Source organism: Colius striatus, chromosome 7, assembly GCF_028858725.1.
Source record: "Colius striatus isolate bColStr4 chromosome 7, bColStr4.1.hap1, whole genome shotgun sequence".
Taxonomy (NCBI): Eukaryota; Metazoa; Chordata; class Aves; order Coliiformes; family Coliidae; genus Colius; species Colius striatus.
In genome coordinates, this window is record NC_084765.1 from 423,852 (window position 1) to 448,450 (window position 24,599).

Genomic DNA, 24,599 nt, shown 5'->3' on the forward strand with positions numbered 1-24,599 from the left:
AAGCAGGGGTTTTGCTGGCACTGGGCTTCTCAGGTGAAGAAGTCTCTTTTCCTGAACAGACATTTCCTTGTTGGGAATAAAAAGCTTACAACCCCCCCTCCAACTACCTCGATGTGAGACGGAGGCAGATACACCCCAGGAGACTTCTGTGCCCTGCTTTGCACGCAGCCCTTCTGTGTTTCTGCAGAGCCTCCTCCAAAGGAGGTGCTCACAGCTCTGGCTGCTCCCGCCCGGCCTGGAGCTCCCTCCTCCCCTGAGCCCACTCGCCTCGTTAGCAGCGTTGCTCGCAGGAGGTTACAAGTGCTGCCTCCTCCCGCGGTTGTGTCTGGTAGCTTGGCAGGCTGATAGGACCCGTGTTATCAGCACTGGGCAAACACAGCTGAGGTATCAGTTACCGGGAGACTTCCAGCCTTGCTAATCTGTTTCTTTTTCAGTAGGGAAGTTTGCCTGAGAGCTCCCGGGAGTAGGTAACTGTCTGCCCTGCTGCACCAGCCCCGTGTAGAGAGGACTCTCTTGCTCCTTCTGTTGTGGCAGAAGGGGTTCACTCCTTTTCCTCATTCAGCTGGGTTACAGCAGTGCTAACAGACTTAAGGACAAGAGACAGTCTCAGCCCACTTGAGTCTCTCCACACCAAGGGAAATACAATCAGGTGGATGACCAATGGTGTCAGCTAGGAAGTTTTATTGTGTGAAGAGCTGTTTGTTTTTCAGCCTTACTGTGTCCTTCTTTGTCCCAGTGAATTGAAGCTTTGCCACAACACCTTCAAAATAGAAATATCACAGTCTCTACAAGAATGAGTTTAAATTCCAACCATAAAAGTCAGTTGAGAAAAGCCAGTGCTGGCAGGGGTAGATTCCTAAAATCACTTTGGTGTCTGGCAGGTTTCTGGACCGTTGTGAAGGTGATGATCAAAGGTGCTGTTGGGAATAGAACCAGGTATAGGTGAAGGAGAGAAGTGCTCTGAAATACAACCCCAGTCCTGGCTGTGGAACAGAGCACTAACAGGGTCCTTCTGCAGGAAGAAATTCCTCCTTTCTGCACAGGGTTGGCAGGTCCCAATAACAGATTGGGATACCCCATCTTTCCAGGGCTGAGCTGCCAGACCCATTCCTGATCACTGTTTTAATTGCTGATCAGAGCTGAGCTACTGTTAAATTTCCTCCCATAAGCTACTTAGTGCTGCTGGCACAAGCAATTTCCTTAGCCCTCTGAGCCTTCATTGATCCAACACAGGCAGCAGCTGATCCCAGCCCAGACTCAATCCATTGTGTGCCCAGGGCAATCACAGCCAGAGAGTTAACCATGAATCAATCCCTCAACCTGTATTCAGCTCTGAATTTGCCCTTTTTACTTCATAATAACAACCCTAACCCTACTCATACCACAAATACTAGCTTTACAGCTGGATCCCACAAGTTTACAGCTTCTCTGGCTCCTGTATGATCCTCTAAAATAGGAGGAAAACTGCAGTGAGCAGAGCTGGCTGTAAGCTGCTGATCCCTGCCTATGCCAGTCTCATCCCCACAGGACTTGCAGGATTCAGCAAGAACCAAGCTCTCCTATCCAAATGGCATCAGTGCCAGTGAGTCTGTGTCATCCAGGGACGACCCAGTTGACATCTGGGGGAGGAAACTGGCTGCAATGGTCCATTTCAGGAGGATCAGAGCCATGTGGAGATGAGAAGCAGTTGTTTTGGCTGAAGTGCAAGTAGGAGAGTGGAGGGGGAAGGTTCCATCTCTCAAATTGTTGACATGTTTCTGCTTTTTTGGTTAGAAACTGAGCTTCAGAAATGTTCAATGGAATAAATTCCTTCTGAAGGCACAGGAGGAAACACAGTGCTCCAGGGAGAAAAGAGACCAAACTTCTCCTTTGAACAAACCCAATTCAAACCCCTGCATTTTAGCCTACCTGGCTCCCCAGGTGTTTTGCAGGGGATTCTCTGAGTGTGCCATGTCCAGTTACAAAACCTCTCGGGAGTAACGGTGTGATCTTCTCTTGGAGCTCTGTAAATGCACAGCTGACCCTCCTCAGCTTGTGCCAGGGCTGAAACAAGCCCACATGTCTGAAGTGATGACCACAGCTGAGAGAAGGACCAGTGTCTCCAGCTGAGTTTTAATTCATCCTCTTGAATCATGATTCCCATCCTGCTGGAGAATGGATGATTTGCAGTTTCAAGAGTTGTCTGGCACTTGAGTACTCAGCCAGCCAGGCACAGCACAGCGAGTGTCTGCAAGTGCTTCACACACCTCCACCCTTGCTCTCCACCCAAGCATTTATTGTTGAACTGGTCCTTTAATATTTAATTGCCACTTTGACTCCCCTTTTCATCTCCTCCCTTCTCAGGCATCTCTGTGCCTCTTGCAGGTTGGCCCTTGGACTTTCCCTGGGCTTGTTCTCCAAATCAGCTCCACAACTGACCCCTGTGCAGGAAGAGCCCGTTGCCCCGCGACACCGCCCCAGCCAGAGCCATGCTGCACCCCTGCGACGCGACACCGCTCCAGCCCACCAGCAGTCTTCAGACCAGTTTAGACCCTGGAGCCAAGGTTGGTCTCTGGAGCTTGCTTTTGAGTCCTGCTCATACAGGGAAATGAAATGGTTTGTTAGGTTTTAATTGTTTGGGACGAGAGGCACTCGTGGGCCTGGAGGACACTTGCTGAATTTGCCACTGCTTTCTTCTGGCATCAGACTGAAAGTGGGTCATGTTGCCACTGGTGTAGCCCCAGAGCAGCCCTGTGTTGAATAATTTAGACTTTTTGTAGGGCACATGTCCCACAAAGGGCACATGGCCATCTCAAGAGCCAGAAGGCTTTTGGCATGCTCATTTGCAGCTTGCAAACTACAAGTTACAGGCCACTGGACTGCCCACGTCTTCTGAGGTCTGGTCTGAAACCATGGGATGGAATGGGGAACCTCCTTTGGCCCCAGCTTTCACTTAGAGCAAACCAGTTGCTGTCTGTAGCTCTCCATCCTTTCACCAAGGACATTTCCATAAAAGATGAATGAGAACCCGCCTGGCTGGCTGTCCTGGCCACTCTGCACAGCCTGGCACCCTTCCCGAGTCTGGGTCATGTGTCCTACGTGTGAAGGTAGCAAACAGGCTCAGCAAACCTGCATTTGGTCCTGCTGTGCATGCCTGGAAGTGGGAGGAACTAAGAGGACAGATCCTCTTAGTGTTTGTTCAGCCTGCAGCTACTTCAGGGCCCATACACTGGAATGACGAGTTTTTCAGGAGCAGAAAATGTCAGGTGAGGTGACGAGACCGAGAGTTATTCAGGGTGCCATTAAACACGGGTTGACACAGACCTCGGGACTTGGGGCAAGAACCTGCAGCTGGGATGTGGCACGGGGAGGGGGGAAAGAGGGGAGAAACTTGTCCTCTAGTGGGAACAGGGCTGCCCTGCATGTCCTGAGAAGTGTCTGTGCTGGTGCTCTGATTGGTATTGCTGTGGGAAGTGCTAACAAGCAGCTATGATGTTCACTGATTTGAAGCAGGACCAAGCTGCCATTGCACCCTTTAACCAGCTTTGGTGGCTTTCCTTTTAATTGTATATCAATACATTTCACAAAGAGTGTCTCAGCAGTCCTTTGATCCTTGTGAGTCTCTCCAGCTACAGCATGTTTAACATTTCTGGCTGGTCCCTCCTCCCAGTCTAGGGAATATGCTGACCTTTCTCCTCCCTGGCTGGAAGAAACGCCTCCAATGCCTTTTTATTCTGGAGCTGCAGCTGGATGAAGGACCAGAGTGGGGCGTAAGCAAGGGAGGCCGAGGAGGAGTTTGCTTATTGTGAGGAAGTTGCTCTGTGGCTGTGAAAGATGCCTCCAGGCCGCTGGGAAACCCTTTGATACGCTGCATTTTCCTACCCCTCTCTATCCAGCAGGCCTGGAGACAGGTTGCTGTTTCTGCCCAGGAGCCTCGAGCAGCGTGATCTGTGAGTTCATTGCTGCGTGGGGCAGTGTGCAGCAACACCTCTGAAACCGGGTTATGCAGCTCGTCTGCAGTCCTGATCCGCTAGAGAAAAGCAGCCTCTCCGGAGAGACAAACTTCAGGCTTCTTCTACAGTGGGCTTTTTGGCAGCTGGCTCCCAGCTCCTCCCAGCAGTTACCGAGTGCCATCTGTTGACTAAATAGCGGTCATGCAAAAAAGGGAGAGAAGCCAAGATGAAGATGGGTGAAGTGCACTTGGGAAAAGTGGCAGCATGGGTCTGAGTGGCTGTGGAGGAGTTTCACAGAGTGCAAAAAGAAAAGGAGGGAGGGTTTCAAGGCCAGGCGGTTCCTACTGGTAGAAGGGCTGACAAAGGGATGCCAGGAATGCTTCTCAGGGCAGTGAGGTTTGGGTTTACTGAGGAATCAGATTCTTTCCTTCAGCCTTTGTATAAGGTAGAGAGACAGAGAAGAAATAAATCACTTTGCTGTCAAAACATGGGGCACTGCTTTCTGCAGGCTGCTGAAAGCTGTCCTGGAGCACGGAGCTCATAGACTCCTGTCAGAGATGGTTCTCTGTGCTGAAGCTGAAAGGGAAAGGCTCTGCAGCACACAGCTAGAGAAAGGGACTATGTCTCCAAGCAGGCAGCTGGAAATTGTTGGGTATCCACGCTGGGGTCTGTGCTGAGTAGGCTTCAGACAGGGCACAAGCCACCTGACAGCAGCCAGAGCACAGTAAAGAGCCCAGAATCAGGCCACTCTACCTATTAAAGGTGTCTTCTGATGATTTTCTAAGAATAAAGGGATTAACTTGAGGAGTGGTGGACAAATTCCTGAGTAATTAAGCTGCTTTCTCAAACATCCTCCCTGCTGCACATGGACGTAACAGACACTGGCTGTCTCAAGTGCTCTGTCAAGTTGCTGCATGCCGGGAAGTAGCTGCCACAAGCTGCCTGAGAGAGCAGTACTGATGTGCTTCAGCCACTGAGGTGAGGGTTCTGATGTCAACAGAATTCAGTGTGTCCCGAGGTCCTGCAGGCCCCTGCAATGTCATGCACCCAGCACACCCTTCTCGCTGGAGCAGGAGTCTGGGCACCACCTTTGACTCCTCTCAAGCTCAGACCTCTGGTGACTGGTGCTCCCTGGTGCCAGGATGATGGTCCTGGAGGATTGCCCTTACCCCGAGGTGGGCACAGACCCCATAGGAAGGCAGTGCTAATCTAGGGATTGACACTGTGCTTCAGAGCCATTCAGAGTTTTTGACAGTCAAAGCAAGCACTCAAGGACAGACATGGTGTTACTGCAACCTTTCCTGGCCATGACACCAGGAATAAACAAATATATGTGCATGTATATAACCCCATCAATCTCATCATATAAAGTTTGGTTCCTACATCCTGTGACAGTCTTGGGAGCCCAAACAAGTCTCCAAACCAGCCTGTTCTGCCCCACTGCTGGAGCTGCAGATGCTGCTCCCTTGGCTGGCCCCATTTGCCCCTGGGTTTCTGTGTCCACAGCATTAATTGAGCCTTCATCTTCTCCTTGGTCTCAGATGACAATGCAGTAGATGCTTGTCATTTATGCCACTCAGACATGGTAAAGGATGGCTGAAAAAGGTCATCTCTTTGTGCTGAGGACAGTGGAGTAGCTGACGCTGCCCTGGAGGGAACTGCAGCTCTCCAGAGACATCAGCAAAGGCAAAGGGATTTTGGGGCTTTTCATGCCTGTGCATGGCACTGCTCATTGCTGGGAGAGCTTGGCCATCCATCCATAACAGCAGAGACCCACAGCTGTGAGGGCTGTGGGAACCCCTTGTGAGCACTTAGCTTAAGCCTTGGCAACTCGGGCATGCCGTGGTGCCTTAGTGACCGATCCATGGGTTGCATGGTGTCAGCCCATGGTGTTTACCCTGCACTGTGCAAAGAGCCTGGGACAGGGGTGTGGGTCACTGTGCTAGCCTGGACCTGGGCCTCAGCAGTGTGTGCAGACTCCTTCAGCTCAGAAACGTGGGCACCACATAAACAGGATAATGTGCTGGAAAAGCGTTTCCATGGATACTGCCTCCCTGACTCAGCCCAGCAGCATCACCCAGGGCTGACCTTATCCCTGTGGCCACCAGCCCAACTGAAAACAGCCACCCCTCTGCCCCCAAAAGGGACCACACCAGCTTGGAAACCCAAGGCAGCACCATCCTCCCAGCTGCCCCGTGTTCCAGGGCAAGGAACATGCATGGCTCCGCACAGCCTTGGCCATCACAAGCCTCTGGACAAGCACTGGGGCTCTCCAGCGAAGCCCTTGTGTCTTTTTCCCAGTTTTGCATCTCTAGGATTTCCTTTGTCAAGTCTGAATCCAGAGGCACTGCCTGGTAAATGGTTTCAATTTCCTTTCACCATTTGAGTAGCTGCTAATTAATATGGGTCAGTCTTTCCCTCTAAGTGCTCTTACTAAGCCATGCTTCCAGCTCGTCTAATGCCTTGGCTCTGAGCTCCAGTAGCTGCAGTTCTGCACAGAGGAGGAGCAAGATTCAGAGCTCTCCAAAGCCTCTAGAAGGCTTCCCTGGAACTATGCTGGACTTGAGGTTGAACTGTTGGGATTTTGTGAGCAGCTGACCTGCTCCAAGGTCTCACAGGGGACAGGTGCCGGCAGGGGGCCTGCTCGTTGTGTTTGACATCTGAACCTAGCAGGGCCCTCGTTCAGGTTGGGGTGGGCGTCAGTCTTTGGGCAGCAAAATATTCCCCTGTGTGCTTCCACCTCCTGTTTGCCTCATTCTTGATGTGGGTCCCTTGAGGGCTGAGGGGAAAGGGCAGCCCGTCTGTGTTGAGGCAGGACATAGCACACAGCCAGGACGTGGTGCTCAGATAAGAGTCTGCGTGTGGCAACGCAAAGGGCAGCAGATGAGTGCTGCCTGTTCTCCCAAAGGCCCTGCTTGTGACTCTTCTGGAGGTCATTTTGGCAGCTTTCAGATGGGGACTCACGGGGAGGCCTCTCCTTTGACCACACGTTTTGTGCCAGGCATGGTGCTGGCTGGTAGTGCTCACCCCGTTTCTGCTCCCTCCAGGACAGAGAAGCACCTTTTAAAAGCAGGGAGATCATTCGGGGAGAATACTGAAATAAGAAGAAGCCAGATCCAGCACTGGTTATCCCACGAAGGCTCCTGCACGTCCTCACACTCACAGGACAGTCAGGACCCCCGATACTTCTGTGCAACTAGCCACGCAGAACAACTAGCACGGCCCCGGGAATGGCCTCGGAGCCAAGTCAAGCTGTTTGCCTGATCCACTCTTCATTGTTCACCCGGCTTTTCCCACTTTGAGCGAGGGCTTGTGGCATCAGGAAGTTAAAAGGAGTCAGGAGGGGGAAAAGGGGGAGTGTTTCTTTTAAAAAGAGAGTGAGATTGGAGAGGAGGACACAGGCACTCAAAACCCTGCCTGTGCTCGGTATATTAGGCAGCCAGTGCTCTTGGCTGGGAGCCCAGACGAGGCTTTTGTAATCAAAACATGATCTTGTATGCTGTGCAACCAGTGCTGAGAAAGGCCGTCTGATGGCTCTCCTCTTGTAGCTCTGCTCTGGAATCCGCCGGGCGCCGCCGCCGATGTCCAACATGCACCGAGCTGTGAGTGCGGCCGCTGCGGGGCCTGGGAGGGGCAGGGGCGGTGGGGTCCCTCAGCCAGAGAGGCCACGAAGGGCCGTGCACTCGCTTCCTTCAGGGTGGCCTTTCGGTGGCTGTGGCTTTGTTGTTTTTTTCCCTGCCTGGCTGCCAGCAGGCACAGGGAGCAAAGGAGCCGCACCGTGGGGGGTGCTGGGGGGGATTTCGGGTGCTGGGATTCGCTTGTCCATCACCGGGACAGGTTACAGGGGCTGGCTCGGGGCAGCGTGCCCCCCGGGAGGGTGTGAGCCCGGCACGGATGGCAGACAAACACGGGCAGTGCTGGATGCTGCCTGTCCTGGAGAGGGCTTCGGTGGCAGCTGTCAAGCCAGGGGATCTTTCTTAAAAGGAGCAGATGCATTCGCTTACGCAGAGGAACGTTAGCCAAGGCCCCCTGCTCTTCTCCTCTTCCCTCCCCTCCACCTTCCGTCTTTCTCGCTTTTCCCACCCTGCTGCCTCCGGGGTCCCTGGCTGGAGAGGCAGCAGCTCAGGCAGCCTGCGGGAAGCGCTGTGGGCAGAGCCAGGCTGGAGCCAGCGTCCCTGCAGCCCCCGTGAGCGAGGTGGTGGCATTTCACTGAAGCATGAAGCTGCTCGCTCTCCATTTCAGTGACATTTTTATTTGCAATGGAACGAGGCCTCTCGTTCTGGGGCCTCGCTGTGCTGCCTTTGCTGTCTAGGAGCCACTGGGCTCAGCTGCTCTGATTCAAAGCCATCGCACGCTTGTTCTGCCAAAGCCATTTATAACTTGCCCGTCCGTGTGACATACGGGCACCTCGGCTCCCCGGAAGAGCTTTGCTCTGGGGAGGGCACAGTCTGGCCACTTTTCATCCCGAGCATCAGCCCCAGCGTGGGCTGGGGCAGTGAATTTGTTCCAGAAGCAGAGGAGAGGGCACATGCCCCTGTCACTGGCTGGCTCAGAGTGCGGCTGACAGCAAACGCTGACTTGGCTCAACGGCACAATGAGTGAGCCCCTTCCAGTGGGGGAGTCCCTGCGAGTGCTGAACACCAGCAAAACTTCCCTTCCAGTCACTTGGGCACTTCTTCCTGATGAGGAAAGGCCCTGGGACCTGGGGCTGTCCAGCCTGGAGAAGGCTCAGGGGGGACCTCAGCAACACTTACAAGTACCTAAAGGGCGAGTGTCAGGAGGATGGGGAGACACTTCTTTGTGTTGTCTCCACTGACAGGACAAGGGGTAACAGGCACAGTCTGGAACACAGAAAGTCCCACTTAAACACAAGGAGAAAGTCCTTTGCTGAGGTGAGGGAGCCCTGGCCCAGGCTGCCCAGGGAGGGTGTGGAGGCTCCTTCTCTGGAGGTTTCCAAACCCACTTGGACACGTTCCCGTGCCCCCTGAGCTGGGGGAACCTGCTTTAGCAGGGACTGGGGCTGGGTGAGCTCTGCAGGGCCCTGCCAGCCCCCAGCATTCTGGGATTCTGTGATTCTATGATTTGTTTCCAGCTGGAAATGGAAAGACCCCCCCCTCCCCCTGGCACAAGCTGTGTTACGACACAGACAAAATGCTGACAAATGTGCAGTCTCGCAGGGACAGGGAGAACAGCCTGGCAGGTCTTTTCCATCTATTGCCTTTGAAAAAGAGATGAGCACAAATCCAATCTCTGCTGGAGTTTTGAAGTTCTTCCTGAGCAGGCTGCTCAGTGTCAGGCCTCCTTCAAAGGGATCTGAAGATAAAAGGGGTGTGTGTGAGGGCATACACCACTTTGATCCCACCCTCTGGCAGCCAACACCCCAGCACTCCACAAACAGCAAACCTGCCAATTTACTGCTCATAGAATAGCTTCTGATCAGGTAAACACTGAATTCAGCTTTAATCAGCCTTGCAAAAAGGCCATGAAAGTGTATCCACCCACACAGCCCATCTCCTCGCCTGTTGTGTGCCCATTTGATTGGTGGCAATGGAAAAAAGTGTGTTTCACTCTCCTGCAGACCTTGACAAAATCCCATTGTCCAGCAGGACAATGTCTGGAGGCGGTTTAAACGTCCCTGTTGTTCCACCTGAACACAAATGCTGTGTGCTGCAGAGCCCTGGGCGAGGGCTGTTCAGTCAGCACTGATAAATACCCCTCACAGGGACACCAGGGAGGATGCTCTTGGGGAGATCTGAGCTCTGCTTCAGCAAACCGGTTCTGCTGCCTTTCCCTTCTCTGCTCTCTGACATCCAGCCCACATCCTCTGTGATGCTGTCACGTTTTCAACCTTTAGTCCCTTTCCCCCAAAGAACATTACATACACAAACCTCTCCCCCATCCATGGCCCTATTCTTTGCAGATCAAGCACAGATCTGCTTGATGAGAGCTGAAATGTAGCTAGCTTTGGGGATTTTATCATGTAAAGCTCTTGAAAGGAAGACCCAGCATTGCAGGGATGTACAGGGCTTCAGCAGGGATCTCCTCCTCTGAAGGCAAGTGCTGGCCATGCACACAGGGGATGAGTTGCAGCCCTGGTTCCCAGGAGGCCTGAGACACTTTTGGAAGAGCAGTGATGCTAATCCCTGGCTGAGTTCCCTCCTGCTACCAGCTGATGAAACGTGCCCACATTCTTACTTGCTGCCCATCTCCCAGGTAGCTGAAAACCTTCCCACGTGAAGGAGGTAATTCCTGCAGCTCATCTCACATCCTGTGCTCTCAAAGGCAGAATACTCCCACCCTGCTGAAACGCTACACGGCACACGAGAAATCAGGGGTCGGGTTCCCAGCACCTCAACTCTGCCTCACTCAATGCCTTGGCACACTGTAAACATCTTGAGGAGGCTGTAGCTCCTGTTTGTCACTGGGGAAAGTTCACAAGTGCAGCTGGGAACACAGAACAGAGTCAGAGGCTTTCTCTGCCCCGAGCTATAGCATCTGTGGTTTCACTCTTTGCCGTCAAGCCTTGGGCTTCTCACTGCATGTGTGCTCAGTTTAAGGGCTGTGTTTGACAGCGCTCCTCCATCCCCTCCTCCTGACCTCCACTGCTCCAGTTTTATCTCTGGTGGCCTAATGGGGACCAGGCAAAAGGCAACTAAGGTCTCCAGGAGAAAGCCTTCCCTCACAGGAGGAGGGCTTTGCAAGTCTGTTGGCTACAGCTGGAGGCTGGACCCTGGGGAGCCTGGCTGCCTGACTCAGCGCTGGCAGGAAGGCACCCGGGGCTGGGCAGGTAGCAGACCCTGCTGCCGTGTCCCCAGCTGCATGGTTGGCCCCTGATGTGGCCTTCTCTGACAGAGGTCACACCTGCTATGTCCTGATTAACACAGGAAAACCCTCCTCCTGCCTGGGCAGATGCTTTTCCCCTCCTTGAATGCTGTGGGGCCTGCAGTGGAGGACGCTCCTGTGGGTTTTGCCCTTGGGATGGGTGAGCCCTGAAGTGAGGGCAGCAGAAGTGCTCACTCACAGGGCTGCAGTGGTGATTCACTCCTGTGCAAAGAGGGGAACTGGCACTTGGTTTAAGGGTCTCAGTGCTCTTTGATAGGAAGCCAACAGGGATGGGCAAAAGCATGCTTTGCCTATGCATTGCAAACAAAACCACTGTACTGGTTTGGAGAAAGCCCATCAATTTCATTGGTAATTAACCATCTATTAATGACTAGTTCTGGTTTTAAGGAAAAATGAGATCCTCATCTGGTGTCTTCCCAGCCAACAGCAGCCCCTCCAGTGTCCTCACCAGGCTTGTAGCAGCCATCAGGTCAGCATAAGGCTGGGGTTGAAGGTGGGACTTGTAAGTGTTGCTGAGGTCCCCCCTTGGCCTTCCCTTTTCTAGGTTAAACAGCCCCAGGGCTAAATAGCCTCCACACTGGCTGTTTTCACTCCTCATGGACACAGTCCTGAGACTCATCTACCAGAGCAACACCCATTTGTAGTGACATGGGAGGTGTTTTCCTTCCATTTGCTTCTCCATTCCCCCCAAGGTCCTGGGTGCTGTGGGCAGTGTGCATGGTGCAGGGCAGCTGGGTTTGCTGCAGTGCTCCTGCAGCACGTTTACTGCACGGGGCACAAGGGCTCAGGCAGCAGGAGGGGAGTGAGTGGCCTGTTGGTGGTGAGAGCTGTCATAGCACCAAAATAGGTATCCAGGTGTGCTGTGCCTGCTTAGAGATTTGGGGGTTCCCTTCCTCACTCTCACTTTGTGTCCCCCAGCTCTCTGTGTGAGTGAAGGAGAGGGAGTATGAGCTCTCTGCAGCATGCAGATGCCAGGCCATGCTGGCAACAGAAAGCACAAAAATGCTGTTTAAAAATAAACCTGTAGTGCCTTGGAGGCCTCAGCCTTGCCACACTGCTCTTCATGCAACCACCAGGCAGAGTTTAGATGACAGGGATCAGCTTGTGGCACTGAGCTGACACTCATCAGCATTAATTTTTGCTTGCCACTGCTGTCACTAGAGTTCCAGCTGTGTCATTTGTCGTGGTGCTCTCAGACTGTCAGCACAGGGGACCCGATGTGCCTCGGGACACCTGAACCAGCAGCAAGGAGAGGTGGTGTTTACTGCATGCAGCTATGCAGTGTGTTAACTCTGGAGCCTACTGACAGCCAGCAAAGGGCAACATCAGCTTTTTGCTCTACCTACCTCTTTGCTAAATGAAAAATGCAGGAAGAGAAGAGTCGGTTCTGTCCGAAATGAGTCAGTTTACCAGCTGCACTGCAATCTTCAATGGGAACCCGGGGCAAGGCTCTTCTACTCCCTACCCTGCCCAGACTGAAGGAGGTTTTGTCCTGTTGGTGTGATGCCTGAGAAGAGCCTTGCTCCTTCTGTTTCAGGAAGCTGCTGTGGATGATGCCATGTTAAGGAAGAAAGAGCAGAAAGATGTTGAGCTTGATAAGAAAATCCTGGCTTTGCGGAAGAAGAACGAAGCGCTCATCCGGAGATACCAGGTAAGTGTGAGGGCTCTCGCCACCCCAGCTGCCCTCTGCAGCCCTCAGCTCACAGGGTGAAGGCAGGCAGCACTGTTGCAGTCACTTCCTTATGCAGGTAGCATTTTAAATCAGAGGGCGTTTGGCACGGGCAGGCAGAGCTCTGCCGAGCTCCTGAGCTGCTGCAGCATCTCCTCTCACCCTGCCTTCCTCCTCTACCTGCATCACGCCTTTCCCACCCCTTCGCCTCCTGTTCCACATCCCTCCTTCCTGGTGCCTTGTGTTTATCCTCTTGGATGCGCAGGAGGTTGCATCCTCAAGACATTGGATAGGTTCATCTTCCCTAACAGGGAAGTGCTATAGGTCAAAGCTCTTCCCTGACCAGTCCCAGTGCTTCCATGGAACACAGAGGTGTCCAAAAGTGACTCCATGAAAAAAGCAACAAGGCAGATGGAAGTAAATCAAGGCTTTAGCAGACTGCTGGTTCCTGCAGGGATCAGGAATCCTCTGACTCAGGGGGACATACTCCAGCTACATCCCCTGACTTTTTATCCTGCCTTGTCGAAGGGAGCGTCCGCAGTGGCCTGCAGCAGAGACACAGCCTGGCTTGTGTGAGATGGTTTGGTAACACAGAGCTCTCTCTGTGGATTTGTTTGCCCCTCTCCATGAGCATCTGCATACAGTGGTACAGAGAAAGGCAGTCCTGGCAGAGCTCCCTCTTAGAGGTGGAGGTGGGTCCATCAAGGAGACATCCTAAACAGGCAAATGGACAATATCAGTAGACGTCCAGCATGCATAAGGACATCTCTGTGTTTCAGGAAATAGAAGAGGATAAAAAGCGAGCTGAGCAGGAAGGAATGGCTGTTACCTCCAGGAGACCCAAGCAGGATGGACTCACCATCACCATCACCAAAGCTCACAATGTAAGTGCTGCCTCTCCTTCACCACGGGCCAGCTCTCACTCCAGCCCTGCCTCAGCAAAGGGACGTTGCTGAGAGAGAGAACCCTCCACAGCAAAGTCAGGGATAGGACACAGCTCTTGAGCCCTTGGGAAGGGATGTAAAAGCCCTGCAGAGATGTGTCCTCAGAGTGATAAAATCATGCTGATGCACATAAACTTCCAGCCATGCCCAGGCACAGGTACCCAAACACAGAATCAACAGGCAAGTGAATGAGGGTGTGTTTGGGTCTCAGGCGTCAACACGGCTGCAGACACATAGGCAGAGCCTGTCAGGGGACTGTGTGTCACTGGAGGCTCTGGGAAGGCCTGTAGGCTGGGCAAAGTCCTGGTCTCCTTAGGCTTTGTGAGTGAATAAAGCAAGTAGCCCTTGGTTGCTTTGGGGCTTCCCACAACCAGGGCAAAGCCTGCAAGTCCTCACTGCACCAGCTCTGTGTGTGACAAGCCCTGAGCAGCCCTCCTGGCAGTGTGGGCCTTGGCCAACCACCCGGCCAGTCCTGCCTTAACATTGGGTGAAGCCCCGTGCCACTTCTCAGCCACTCCCCAGCCCTTGCCTGTCTCTGGAGGTGCTCTGTTGCACACATTTTTCTCTCATACAGGACCTGAAAGATGCAATTACCCAGACTGAACACTATGGACAAGATAGCCCAGCCCTCTCGATGGTGAGCACCACCCTCAGGAGCCATCCACTTGGCTTCCAGGACTTAGGCTTTCCCCAGCCAACTCAGAGCTCTGCAGAAAGAGATGAGGATGACATTTGTTTCCTATAACTCTGGCATTTGAGTCTGAAATGTCAGATTTGTAAATGCAAAGGATTTTCCAGACCCGCTGTGACTGTGGGTTTGGCTGCTGGGCAGACAACGAGCCCCTTGTTCCCCAGGAATGCCACAGCCCCGTGCTGGGCACAGCCAGCGTCCTTGGGCCAGGCCTGCCTGCTGCTAGCTGGCCTCCCTGCTCCTGGGCAGGGCTGTCTGGGGAAGGGAATCCCACTGCTGAGCCAAAGGGCCTGGATTTGCTAACGAAGGGACTCGTTTTGCAGGACAAAAGGGTGGTGAGTGAGAAATGGAGGAACCCCTCTCCTACGAGCCCTGGGTTTGGCATTGGCAGCGAGGAGGAGGAGGAGGAGGAGGAAGCAGATCATATGTTCACATTCAGGATGGGGAAGAGGATGCAGCTGGCTGTTACCATGGACAACAAAGCCAAGGTGAGCAGGGAAGAGCATTCTTCTTGCCTGGCAACCTCTTGACTTACAAAGGGGTTTCTGTTCTGCCTCTCACTCGAGCTTTCTGCTCAGCGTGTCCTCTGGTGTCTCAGCTCTGAAGGGAAGAGTTCCCTTCCTGCTCCTTGTCTCTCATTCCTTCAGCGCAGCCTCAGTCTTCAGCTTGCCACACACTTCCCTTCCCATGTCTGACTCACAGGAATCAGCCCCAGACCTTGCTAAACCTCCAGCAGCTCCATCCAGCCATGCACAGCCAGTTGCCTTTCCGAGCCATCAGTCACCTCCTGGGCCACTGCTGGGTTTGTTAAACTGTGCCTGGCAAGGGGATGGAAATAAATGGGAGCTCAGACAGATTCAGCTGCATTGCTCCCCAGCTGTTCCCAGGAAGGCAGTCATCTGTGGTGGTAAAAACAGCACCATTTCTCCCTGTGACTGTATTCCAGACAGCCCTAAATGCAGAAGTAAGATGAGAGTGGCATGAGTATCTGCTGCAGCTGCCAGTGTGATGGGCAGAAAATGTGACCCAGAATCTGAGACTTTGTTAAAAACTGTGTGAAAAGGCAAAAGTAATTGAAAATGTTACTCCAGGTGTTAAACCCCAAACCCTCTCCTGGGCTCCCCCATCCCTCGTGCAGCCTGTGCATCCACAGATAGTGATCCCAACAGCAGCTCCAGCACGTCGGGGCTTATTTGCCAAGGAGGCTTTGACAGACCTTTGGCAGTTGGTACTGGCAGCACGTCCGAGGGAGCACGAGCCTCCATGAGCTTCAAGTGCTTTCCTGGAGCATCTCTCAGGGGGCTGATCGTGTTCTCACTGGAGTCAGGGAGTGTGAACAGTGCAGTAACTAGGAAGAAGGCTCAGAAGTGCCACCTTCCTTGGAGCAATGGGACTATCTGCGTGCACAGATGTGTGGGAGCTCAGGGAAGCTCTAGTTAGTGAGAGGCAGATTGCTGCAGGTCATACTTCTTGTTAAATATGTTCCCAAAGAATACCAGAAGCAACCTTATGTATTTGTCGATTAGGACGAGAGACACGGGGAGGCACCAGCCCGGGGAGTGGCCCCGTTGTGCTGGCAGCGCCCACGTGAAGCTGACAGAAAGCCTCTGCTGGGACAGCGGGACAGCTGAGGTCAGCTCCTGTCCCCACCACAGCAGCGGCAGCAAAGGGTGCTCCCGTGGCTCCCACAGCAACGTGCCCGCCCCACAGGAGGAGAGTGGGCTGTTTTGAACCGAGGGCCAAGCCAAAGACGTTCCCCAGGGCGAGGAAGCGAAACCCCACCCTTCCTGCTGTCCCGGCACGCTGCGGCAGGAGTGCTGAGAGCCTTGGCTGTAAACAACCGGCAGAGAGCCATTTGTCCCTCTGAGGCAGCTTGGAAATATTTTTCTGATGTGGTGCCTCGAATGCCGTTTCATTTGTGTTTCTCTGTGACCCGGTTCCCCCTTCTTTCCAGGAAGAAGGAGCCCGCAATCACTGTGCCACTGCAGACACGTTCTGTGCTGCCTCGGAGGAGCTGAACCATTTAGGAGATAATGCACCTTTCAGAACGATTTTTCAGGAGAAAGGGACTGAGGCCTCTCATTCCCTTTGTTGCAGATAGATTACCAGGAGCACAAACAACCCCTTCAAATGGAATCTCATTCCAGCACAACCAAACCACCTCCTGATGGGAGGGGGAGATTCTGGTTTTTCTTAGAATAGCGAGTACACAGAAACAGAACCAATCTCACCAGTGACTGAGCCTGACCTGGGACATGCTTGAGAACCTCCTCCAAGGTTTCCCACGGCTATGTAGCTTATATTTGAAGCAATTCCATTTGCAGAGCAGTGGCTCTGGCAGACAGGCTGCATCCCCTGGAGCTGATCCCATCATCTCTAGCTCAGGATTCGAGTCCTGGATATTGTGCAAAGCACAGGCAGCTAAATCACAGTGCTGCCTTCTGCTCTGTGCCAGGTGCTTTTCAGCATGGGCAATTAATAAACCTCTGAGGTGTTTCTGCTGGAAATGCAGACCTCTGTGGGAACCCCCCCAGAGCTCCCTGGGGTAGGGTATAGAGGAATTTGCTTGCATGAAGCACTTTCATGGGCCTCATAAGCCTCCCCAAGGTCTCCTGGTGTAAAGCATAATCCAGCAGCCTGGCTTGATGCAGGGGAAAATTGATTTATTGGTGAATGTTCCAGTGGCAGCAATCCAGAACCTTCCTTTAGTTACTTCAAATATAGTTCTGAAAATGGATGAGTAGGAGGAGCCTGGGACTGTAATGGGGGAGAGGGAGAAACTACTTGGATTCTGGACAAAGTTGTATGTGGTATCACATGATGTACGAGCTTATTTGTTGCTGCTGCCCTGTTAATGCATCCTCTGGGCTGCTGAAGCTTAGAAGAGGTTCCCAGTGAGCAAGGCTTCACCAAGTGTCCCTGGAGAGACTCTTGTTTGGCCAGGCTGTGGGCAGGGGAAAGGGAGGCTCTGCCAGGCTCTGCCAGGCTCTGCCAGGCACTGTGGCTGTCTGGGCCCTGCTCTCTCTTCTCCTGGGCTCTGCATGGGCACTTTCCTCCCTGACATGCCTCACTGGCAGCCAGCCTTTCCCAACGTGGGACAAGCAACCTGGGGAGTCACTGAGACTCTTCAAATAATAAACAAGTGAAAGAAGACAGGCTGGCACTTCAAGCTGGGACCTCAGATGGAGGGGGTGTTGTTGCCTAGAGCTGCTGCTCCCTCAGCCTGGACATGTCTAGTTACCACAGCTCTGCTAAACAGAGATTTCCTGTGTCAGCCCCTGAGTCTTCCTTGCCATCTGCTCAGTACACTGAGAGGTTTAATGGCTGTGCCAACGTGCCAGCCTTCCCACTGTGACTTTTAACACCTGCTGGCCCAGGGAAGGTGCCATGTCCCTGTAAAGCCACCTTGAGGCTTCTGCCCTGCTCACAGCATCTGGGTACGAGCTCCTCTGCCTTGCTCTGCAGTTGCTTGCACTCAGGGCCCACATCCCTCCTCAGGAAGGGCTTTCTCAGCTGGTAAGGGGTGAAGCCATCTCCAAACATACCCACTCAGCACTGGGAATGATTTGTGAGTTCTTTGTGACCACGTTACTTATCTAAAGGACATTCTGTCGCTGCCTAAACACTGAAGAGCCCTGGGGAACAGCTGTTGGCTTACACTGCAACGAATGTTTGATGAACAAGTTATGGATTGAGAGTGTGCTGCTGCCTTGCTAAAGCACCACTGGGCTTGCTTTCTTAGTACAAAGGATGATTAGCTGGAATGCTAAACAGTGTGGTATCAGTCCTCTGCCTAGAGCAGAGTGATCCAGCTCTCCAGTTCATTAACCACCCTCAGCAGTACAACCTGGGATTTCTGTACATGCCTGCTCAGGGCCCAAAGGAAGGAAGATGAATTATTGCCTTGAATGTGTCTGGCTGCCTTGAGAGGCTGCCAGCAGAGCCCAGCTCTTCCCCAAAGACATTACAGTCACACAGGACTGGGCCCTGTGCAGGAGCATCTAACCTGAGTGATTCCCATGATTCCCAGGAGCTTTGCTCACACAGTGGGACAACACTGTCCTTTGTGGGGCCTGTTTGCATGCTGAGGAGCCAGCAGTGCCTTGCCTGGGCTGCAGAGCTCCTCGGTGGCAGCAGGCAGCCTCAGCTGGAGGGTTGCTGCCAGGAAGGCTGATGCTGGGGAACAGAAAAGATGCTCTCGTAGAAAATTGCTTTACAGATTGTTTTGGGCAAGTGTCCAGATTGCTCCACAGAGCTCTCCTCCCCAAAAGATGTGAGTGAAGAAACAGGTTTTTGGAAGAGGAGAGGCTGGTGAGAGAGGGAAGAGAAAGGAGAGAGGTGGCAGTCACACACACCCATTGCAAAGCAGGGAGGCTGCACTTGTCCCTGTTGTGTCTCCACTGGCATTCCTGGGGTTAAGTCTCAGACCCATGATGTGTAGGGGTGCCTCAGAAGTCTGCCATGCACCTTACTCCTGTCTTCCACATTTGAAAAAGAGTTTTCTTGATGAAAGGGAACCTGAAGCACACACAGGGATGCTTATCACTTGATCCTTTCTAGCTGTGGGGGGAAGTTTCAATAGGAACACTCAGGATTTCAGAGTGGCTGACAAGATTTGAGCTTCCATTACCTTTTTTTGTGGCAGTGGGAAGTGTTTATTCATAGGCCTGGAAGACACATAGCTGAGCATGACTTTGCAAGCTATTTCTGAGCTGCTAGATCATCTCAGCACAACTGCCAACTTAGATGAGACCAGAGGATACTCTTGTGGCCACAGACACTGCCCCATGAACCCAGAGGGGATGGCAGGAGAGATTTGCAGCTTCAAATTCTCCAGCTCAGCTCTGTGGTCTGAAACACGAGACCAAGATGGTCTATTAAAGAGGTTCATTTTTGTTCCATCCACATCCATTAATAGTGATTTGCACTGACAGAAGCCCACATTGGTTTCCCTGTGCTGACCATTCTAATTCCAGCCTCCAGTTTCAGTGAAACTGAGGAATAAGACACATGAATACAGACCTGGAGACAGTAATAGAGCCATACAAGAGCTGAGGTGGAATGGGACCTCTGGAGGTCATCAAGCCTGGGCCCCTGCTGAAGAAGAGTTCTGCAGAGCTGCTCCCAGTCAGCTGGGCCCCTGCCCATCATGGGCACGCAGGGTTCTGTGAGGTTCTTTTGTCCCAGGGACAGGACTTGTCAGGTGCTTGTCTTCACCTTCCTGTCCATAACTGAATCTCCCGGGGTGCTGAGGGAGTGAAGCACTTTTCTGACTGCCCCTAAGTCAGGGACTTGAGAGCAGGCTTTGCCTGTAACTGACCAAGGCAAAGCAGGCACAGAGTAACCAGTCTTTCCCCCCACTGTGTCACTACGTCGCCCATCCCATTCAGCAGCAGACCAACAGCTTCTTTCAACTTACTTTGCTGCTAATGCATCTACAGAAGTCCTTCTTGCTGACCTTCACACTTCTCACTCGTTTCAGCTGCAGGTGAGCCTTGGCTTTCCTAACTCCATCCCTGCATGTGCAGGCCCTGCTCTCGTAACCTTTCCTGGCAGCCTGTCCCTTCCCACCTCCCACTCACTGCCTTGTTTGCATTTAAATTCAACCAGGAGCAACCTGCTCAGCCAAGCTGGCCTCTCTCCACACCTGCTCATTTTCTTGTACAACAGGAAGTCTTTACTTATGTTCTTGTGCCTTGTCCATGAAAATCAGCCAGGTCTCCTGGGTCCCTTCTTCCTTCATGACAGCATCCTGCAGGATCCTGCCTGCCAGTTCCCTGAGCAATTCAACATCTGCTCTCCTGAAGCCCATGGTCTGCTGCTTGCCTCAGGCTCCTAAAAGCCACTGTCTTCTGGTCACTGCTGCCAAAGCTGCCACTGACCTTCACATCTTCAGCCAGTTCTGACTTTAGTTCAGTAATCAGTTCATCACTTACCAAGCTGCAGTAATGCAACCACCTGTAACGTTGTGACTGCAAGGGGACGTGTCAATAGGGACAGTACAGCAGGCCCCATTCATGGAGGGGGACTAAGGCAAGGACTTCAGAGCTGGCTCCATTCTGGTTTCAACTTTCTGCCAGCTCTCTGACAAAATCATATCCTCCTCAAGACAGATACACCAACTAAAGCCTTGAAAGCAGCTCACAGAGTTGATAGGGATGGGGACTTTTCCAGAACATACATCCTGTCTGTACACAAGGACACTTAAATGTCTGGCTACAGGCAATGCCAGGACAGTTGTACCCCTGTCTCTGTTTGTCTGTCAGATTTCACTCTCTCAGGAAGACGATCTTGTCATCTCCAGGGAGGGCTCACAGAGGCTTGTCCTCCACAGCAGTCAAAGCAGGAGACTGCATCACACCTACACAGAGAGCAACAGGGAGAGTACTGGGATGGCACGGAACAGCCTGGCAGCAGGTCCTTGCTTTGAGTGCAACATGTGGCTTCACTTAGTGCAAGAAAAGCAGAAACAGCAAGGGTCCTACTAAGGGCAGCAAAACTTGTTAGGAGCTCCAGCTGAAACCCAACCCCAGAGCTGTACCTACTCCAGGCAGTGCATACAAAGGTTCCCACTGTGTCCACACCGCGCTGGCAGAGCCAGAGCAGCGCAGGGCCTCACCCTGCCTCTCCTGGGCACCAGGCTATCTCTGCTGAGACAGCAAATTACACAGATGTGAAAGGAAAATAAGCAAGAGGCTGGAAATACTCCAGTACCTCCCAAAACATTTATAATGTGTTAGGAAGCTCGATGACTGGACAAGTGATAAAAAAGGTCTTGTTGACGGAGGCTGTCTGCAGCAAAGCTGCCTCCACACTAACATCTGCACGTCTGGCACAGCCAAGGGAGGATGAGGCTAACGCAAGACGTCTTGGTATCACATGTCCTGGCAAACTCCCTGATGTCTGCAAGACTTCCATAGCAGTCACAGGTCAGTCAGTGTGTGCTGTTTGCTTTTGAAACCAAGTTCGTCACAGCAAAGAGTTCCCAAGTGTCACTGACGTTTGCTTGGAGACGTTGAGCTCCCTGGAAGTCAAGATCCCAGTATGTGTGGAAGTCCAGGGAGCAAAACAGAGGCAGATGCAGCATCCTTGAGAGAGGGAAGCTTCTGAGCTTTGTTCATCCCTGGTCAAGTCGAGCAGGGAAATCACAGAGACGGAGAGAAAAGGAAAAGCTCAGAGGTAACAGTGGAGGTGACTTGATAAGTCTCTCGTTTCCTTGTAGGGCAAAAATAAAAAGGCACGTGATGGAACTGAAAGATGATACTTTAAAATGAGAAAAGTATGTGTTTCTGTACAAAAGGTGTGCTCATTTTGTGGAAGTGATGGCTGAGGGCACTGGCAGGAGCTCAGCCAGCAGCAAAGGTAATTCACAGACCCAGAACCAGATGGAAACGTGTGCAGTTGAGGCACGAGCTGGTACAGACAGCTGCACGTAATAGCTGAAAGGGGTAAACTGCCCTTGCTCAAGGAGTCTATGTATCACTTTCCTAAACTCTTCCACTGCTGAATGAATCACTCCAGAAATACAAATGCACAGTGACCATGCAGAGGATAAGCTATCAAGTGTTAATACACTTTAGGGTAGTATCTGCTTTGTGGACAAGGCTGGAGTGTTTCCAAGGGAAACCAGCGTTTCCCCTCCCTTCAGCCTCTGGGCTTCTGCTCCAGTGCAGCCTCACGCTTTACTGGGACACCTTTGGTGAGAGGACAACTTCACCTTTGTTTCCAAGACACAGATGGCTCACCTGTTGAAAATAAACCCGTCAATTAGTGTTGCTGCTGCTGCAAAGCATCTGAACAGGGTAAATCCCATCCTAGCTAGGCTTTGCTCAGTTAACGTGCCTGTGCAGTACCACATGTCCCTTGCAGCAGGGTGGCAGCTTTATACACCAAATGACTGACTACGTGGGTCACGTCTCTGCTCTGCCAGGCTGAAATCCTTGGCAGTTAGGGGGTGGCCCCTCTCCTAGGAAGGGCTCTGCAGAGGGCTGCTGGAGGTGGCCCTGACTCACCCTGTCCTTCGCAGGGCAAGCGGATCGTCAGCGAGAAACGCGCCGAGCGCTGCCCTGGCCCGGGCAGGGGCCCAGACCCCAGCGAAGCAGAGACAGACCATCTGGTGGCTTTCCGCAGGGGCAGGAGGATGCAGATTGCCATCACCATGGAGAACAAGGAAAAGGTAAGTGCCTTGCAAATGACCTGACTGCACCTTACCAGTGGCATCCACTGGTTCTGCTGGCATGAGATGGAGATAGATTAGGAGGCAGCCCAGGCACAGGACGTTGGGAGAGGCTGTGTGTTAGTACAGCTTATCACTGTAACACTCGCTGGTTCCACCACTGTGAAGCATCCCTTCTCTGTGATCTTAGCTAGAGCTAGCAGGCTTTTAAACATCCTGGGTCCACAAGAAATATCAGATGCTATTTTGGGAGGATTGACAAACCAGTGCCAGGCAGGGGCATGAGTCTCACCTCCTGGCTCTTACCAACTTCTTTCTGGGGCCACAAGGCAGATTGAGTCAGGAGCACTGTCCTCTTCACTCACTACGTGACTTGAAAGTTAACAGAGCTGGGCAATATCTGCTTCTAAACCCAAGTCCTGCTGTGCCTGGCCATAACCTACTGGATTATGAGCTGACTGAACTTTGTTAATCTTTGAAACATATTTCAAATGCTTCCTGGCAAATACTTTCCTCTTTACACACAGAGGCATGTGGTATTTTTCTATTTGAGAGTTTGCACAGATAAGTAAAAATGCCTGCAGCAAACAGGGTCAGCAAAGACCATGAAGGAAAACAACACTTAGTGTAGCTGCCAAACACACCCAGGAACGCTGGGAGACCGATGGAGCACCCTCTCTGGGACAGCAGCCAACCAACCATCTGCTGACTGCCCACGTTGACCTTCAGCTTCTCCTCCTCCCCAGAATTTACTGAGGCTCTGAAAGCTCATGTGCTCCTTTCTCATGGCTACTAAGCTGGCTTTTGAATGCCATAAACCTCACATATGCTGCCTGCTTGAGCCATCAGGAACTATCCATTCACCAGAGGTCCACGTGGCAGATGTTGCCTGTTTCAGTCCAGGCATCACAAACACACCTGGACGTGGTGAGAGTGACCTGACCATGCCTGTGCAGCAGCTGTCCTTGAGGCTGTCAAAAGCAACTCAGTGATGTGCAGGGCCAGTGTCTCTCCTTCTGCTCCTGCTGGGGTTGTTTAAATGCTGGTGTCTGAAGGCATCAAGGCTGGGACTGTGCTAGGATAGAGCAGCAGGAGGAATGCCTAGATTTTGGCTTCAGAACCTGTTTTAAGTGTCTGGACAGCCCTGACAAAGTAACATCTCATATGCTTTCACCATACAACTTGAAACCTGAGGGTTTTCTCATATTGGCCCCAAAGCAGCTGGATTCAGTGTGTGTGAGAGCAGATCCTACAGCTGCACTGGCTTAAAGCCCTGTCTGCCTACACCTTTGTACATGACCCACTGAAGATGGGCTGCTTTGAATCTTAGGCTGTCAAAGAGACTGTGTGAAGTGCCTCATGCCTTGGTTTTGGTGATTCACCAGAGGCTGGTGTCTTGAGTCTTGCCCCTGCAACTTTCAGCTCCCACTGTGCATTCAGTTAAGCTCAATCAGTTAAATTCACTCCCAGTGGATGTCATTTCCTCTGTCTGGCAGTGCAGGGAGCTCACACAACTCTGCCAACCTCCTCAGTCACACATAACCACCGTGGCCTCCTTCACACAGCTTGGGGGCTACAAGGTGATGCTGCTGATTGCCAGGAACACTGCTCCTCCTCAGATACCAGACTTCATCCAGAGTCTTCCCCTTTTGTCCCCCTTAATCCAAACCCAGTTGCTCAGTTGGCAGAGGGTAGGACTGAAGCTCAGGCACTCTTCATCAGCAGCTGAAGGGCTATGGGAGGCCCACTCAGGGCTGGAGGAGTGCCTGTGTCCTCAGGGAGAAGGGCTGTGCAGAGCCATTCCATGCCTGCAGATCTTGACTGAACAAGGGAAAACCACAGAGGCTTCATGTAACTCTAGCTATCAAGTAACACTACTGAGGAGCAGTCTGTGCCCCCAGCACTACTTAAGACTGAAAGGAAAGATTGGTTTTGCTTGGTCACCTGGCGTTGTGGCTGCACGGCCAGCCTGGCTCAACAGCAGCCTTGCACTCAGCCATAGCATCATGCTTCTTGCTGGCACCGACAAAATGTGCCCTGCTTTCTGTTGCTGAGCTGTGAAACACACCTCCCCCAGGCTCCTGGAAGCTGGCAGAGAGCAGAGCAGGAGCTCCCTGCTCCCCGGAAGGCTGAGTGCTCCCAGGGACTGCCTGCTGTCCTGGAAGCAGGGAGCAAGTGCAGGGCTGGCCGTGGGCTCACCTCCCAGAGCTGGGAAACAGCTGGGGTGCAAGAGCATGTCATGAGCTCATCTCACAAATGGGCTTTCGTGGGGGTGTTTGTTGTTGTCCTTTGGATTCCTCTCTGATTTAGAAATGCTATACAAGTGTTTGAGACTCTCGTTTCC

At 52.5% G+C, this 24,599-nt stretch overlaps 1 protein-coding gene across 2 annotated transcripts in view; it reads left to right on the forward strand.

Annotated features, from left to right (window-relative positions):
• The first annotated feature begins 7,344 nt into the window (after positions 1-7,344).
• The window catches only part of CCDC9B (coiled-coil domain containing 9B), a 39,858-nt gene continuing 22,603 nt past the window's right edge, over positions 7,345-24,599 (forward strand). Inside the window, exons 1-6 of one of the 2 annotated variants that reach the window (XM_062000163.1) lie at positions 7,502-7,534; positions 12,313-12,426; positions 13,224-13,328; positions 13,963-14,025; positions 14,403-14,567; positions 22,106-22,255. In XM_062000163.1, coding sequence (XP_061856147.1) covers positions 7,514-7,534; positions 12,313-12,426; positions 13,224-13,328; positions 13,963-14,025; positions 14,403-14,567; positions 22,106-22,255 — 618 coding nt within the window. In that variant the 5' untranslated portion in view covers positions 7,502-7,513. Of the gene's footprint in view, positions 7,535-12,312; positions 12,427-13,223; positions 13,329-13,962; positions 14,026-14,402; positions 14,568-22,105; positions 22,256-24,599 lie in introns of both variants that reach the window. The other variant, XM_062000161.1, reaches the window with a different exon arrangement.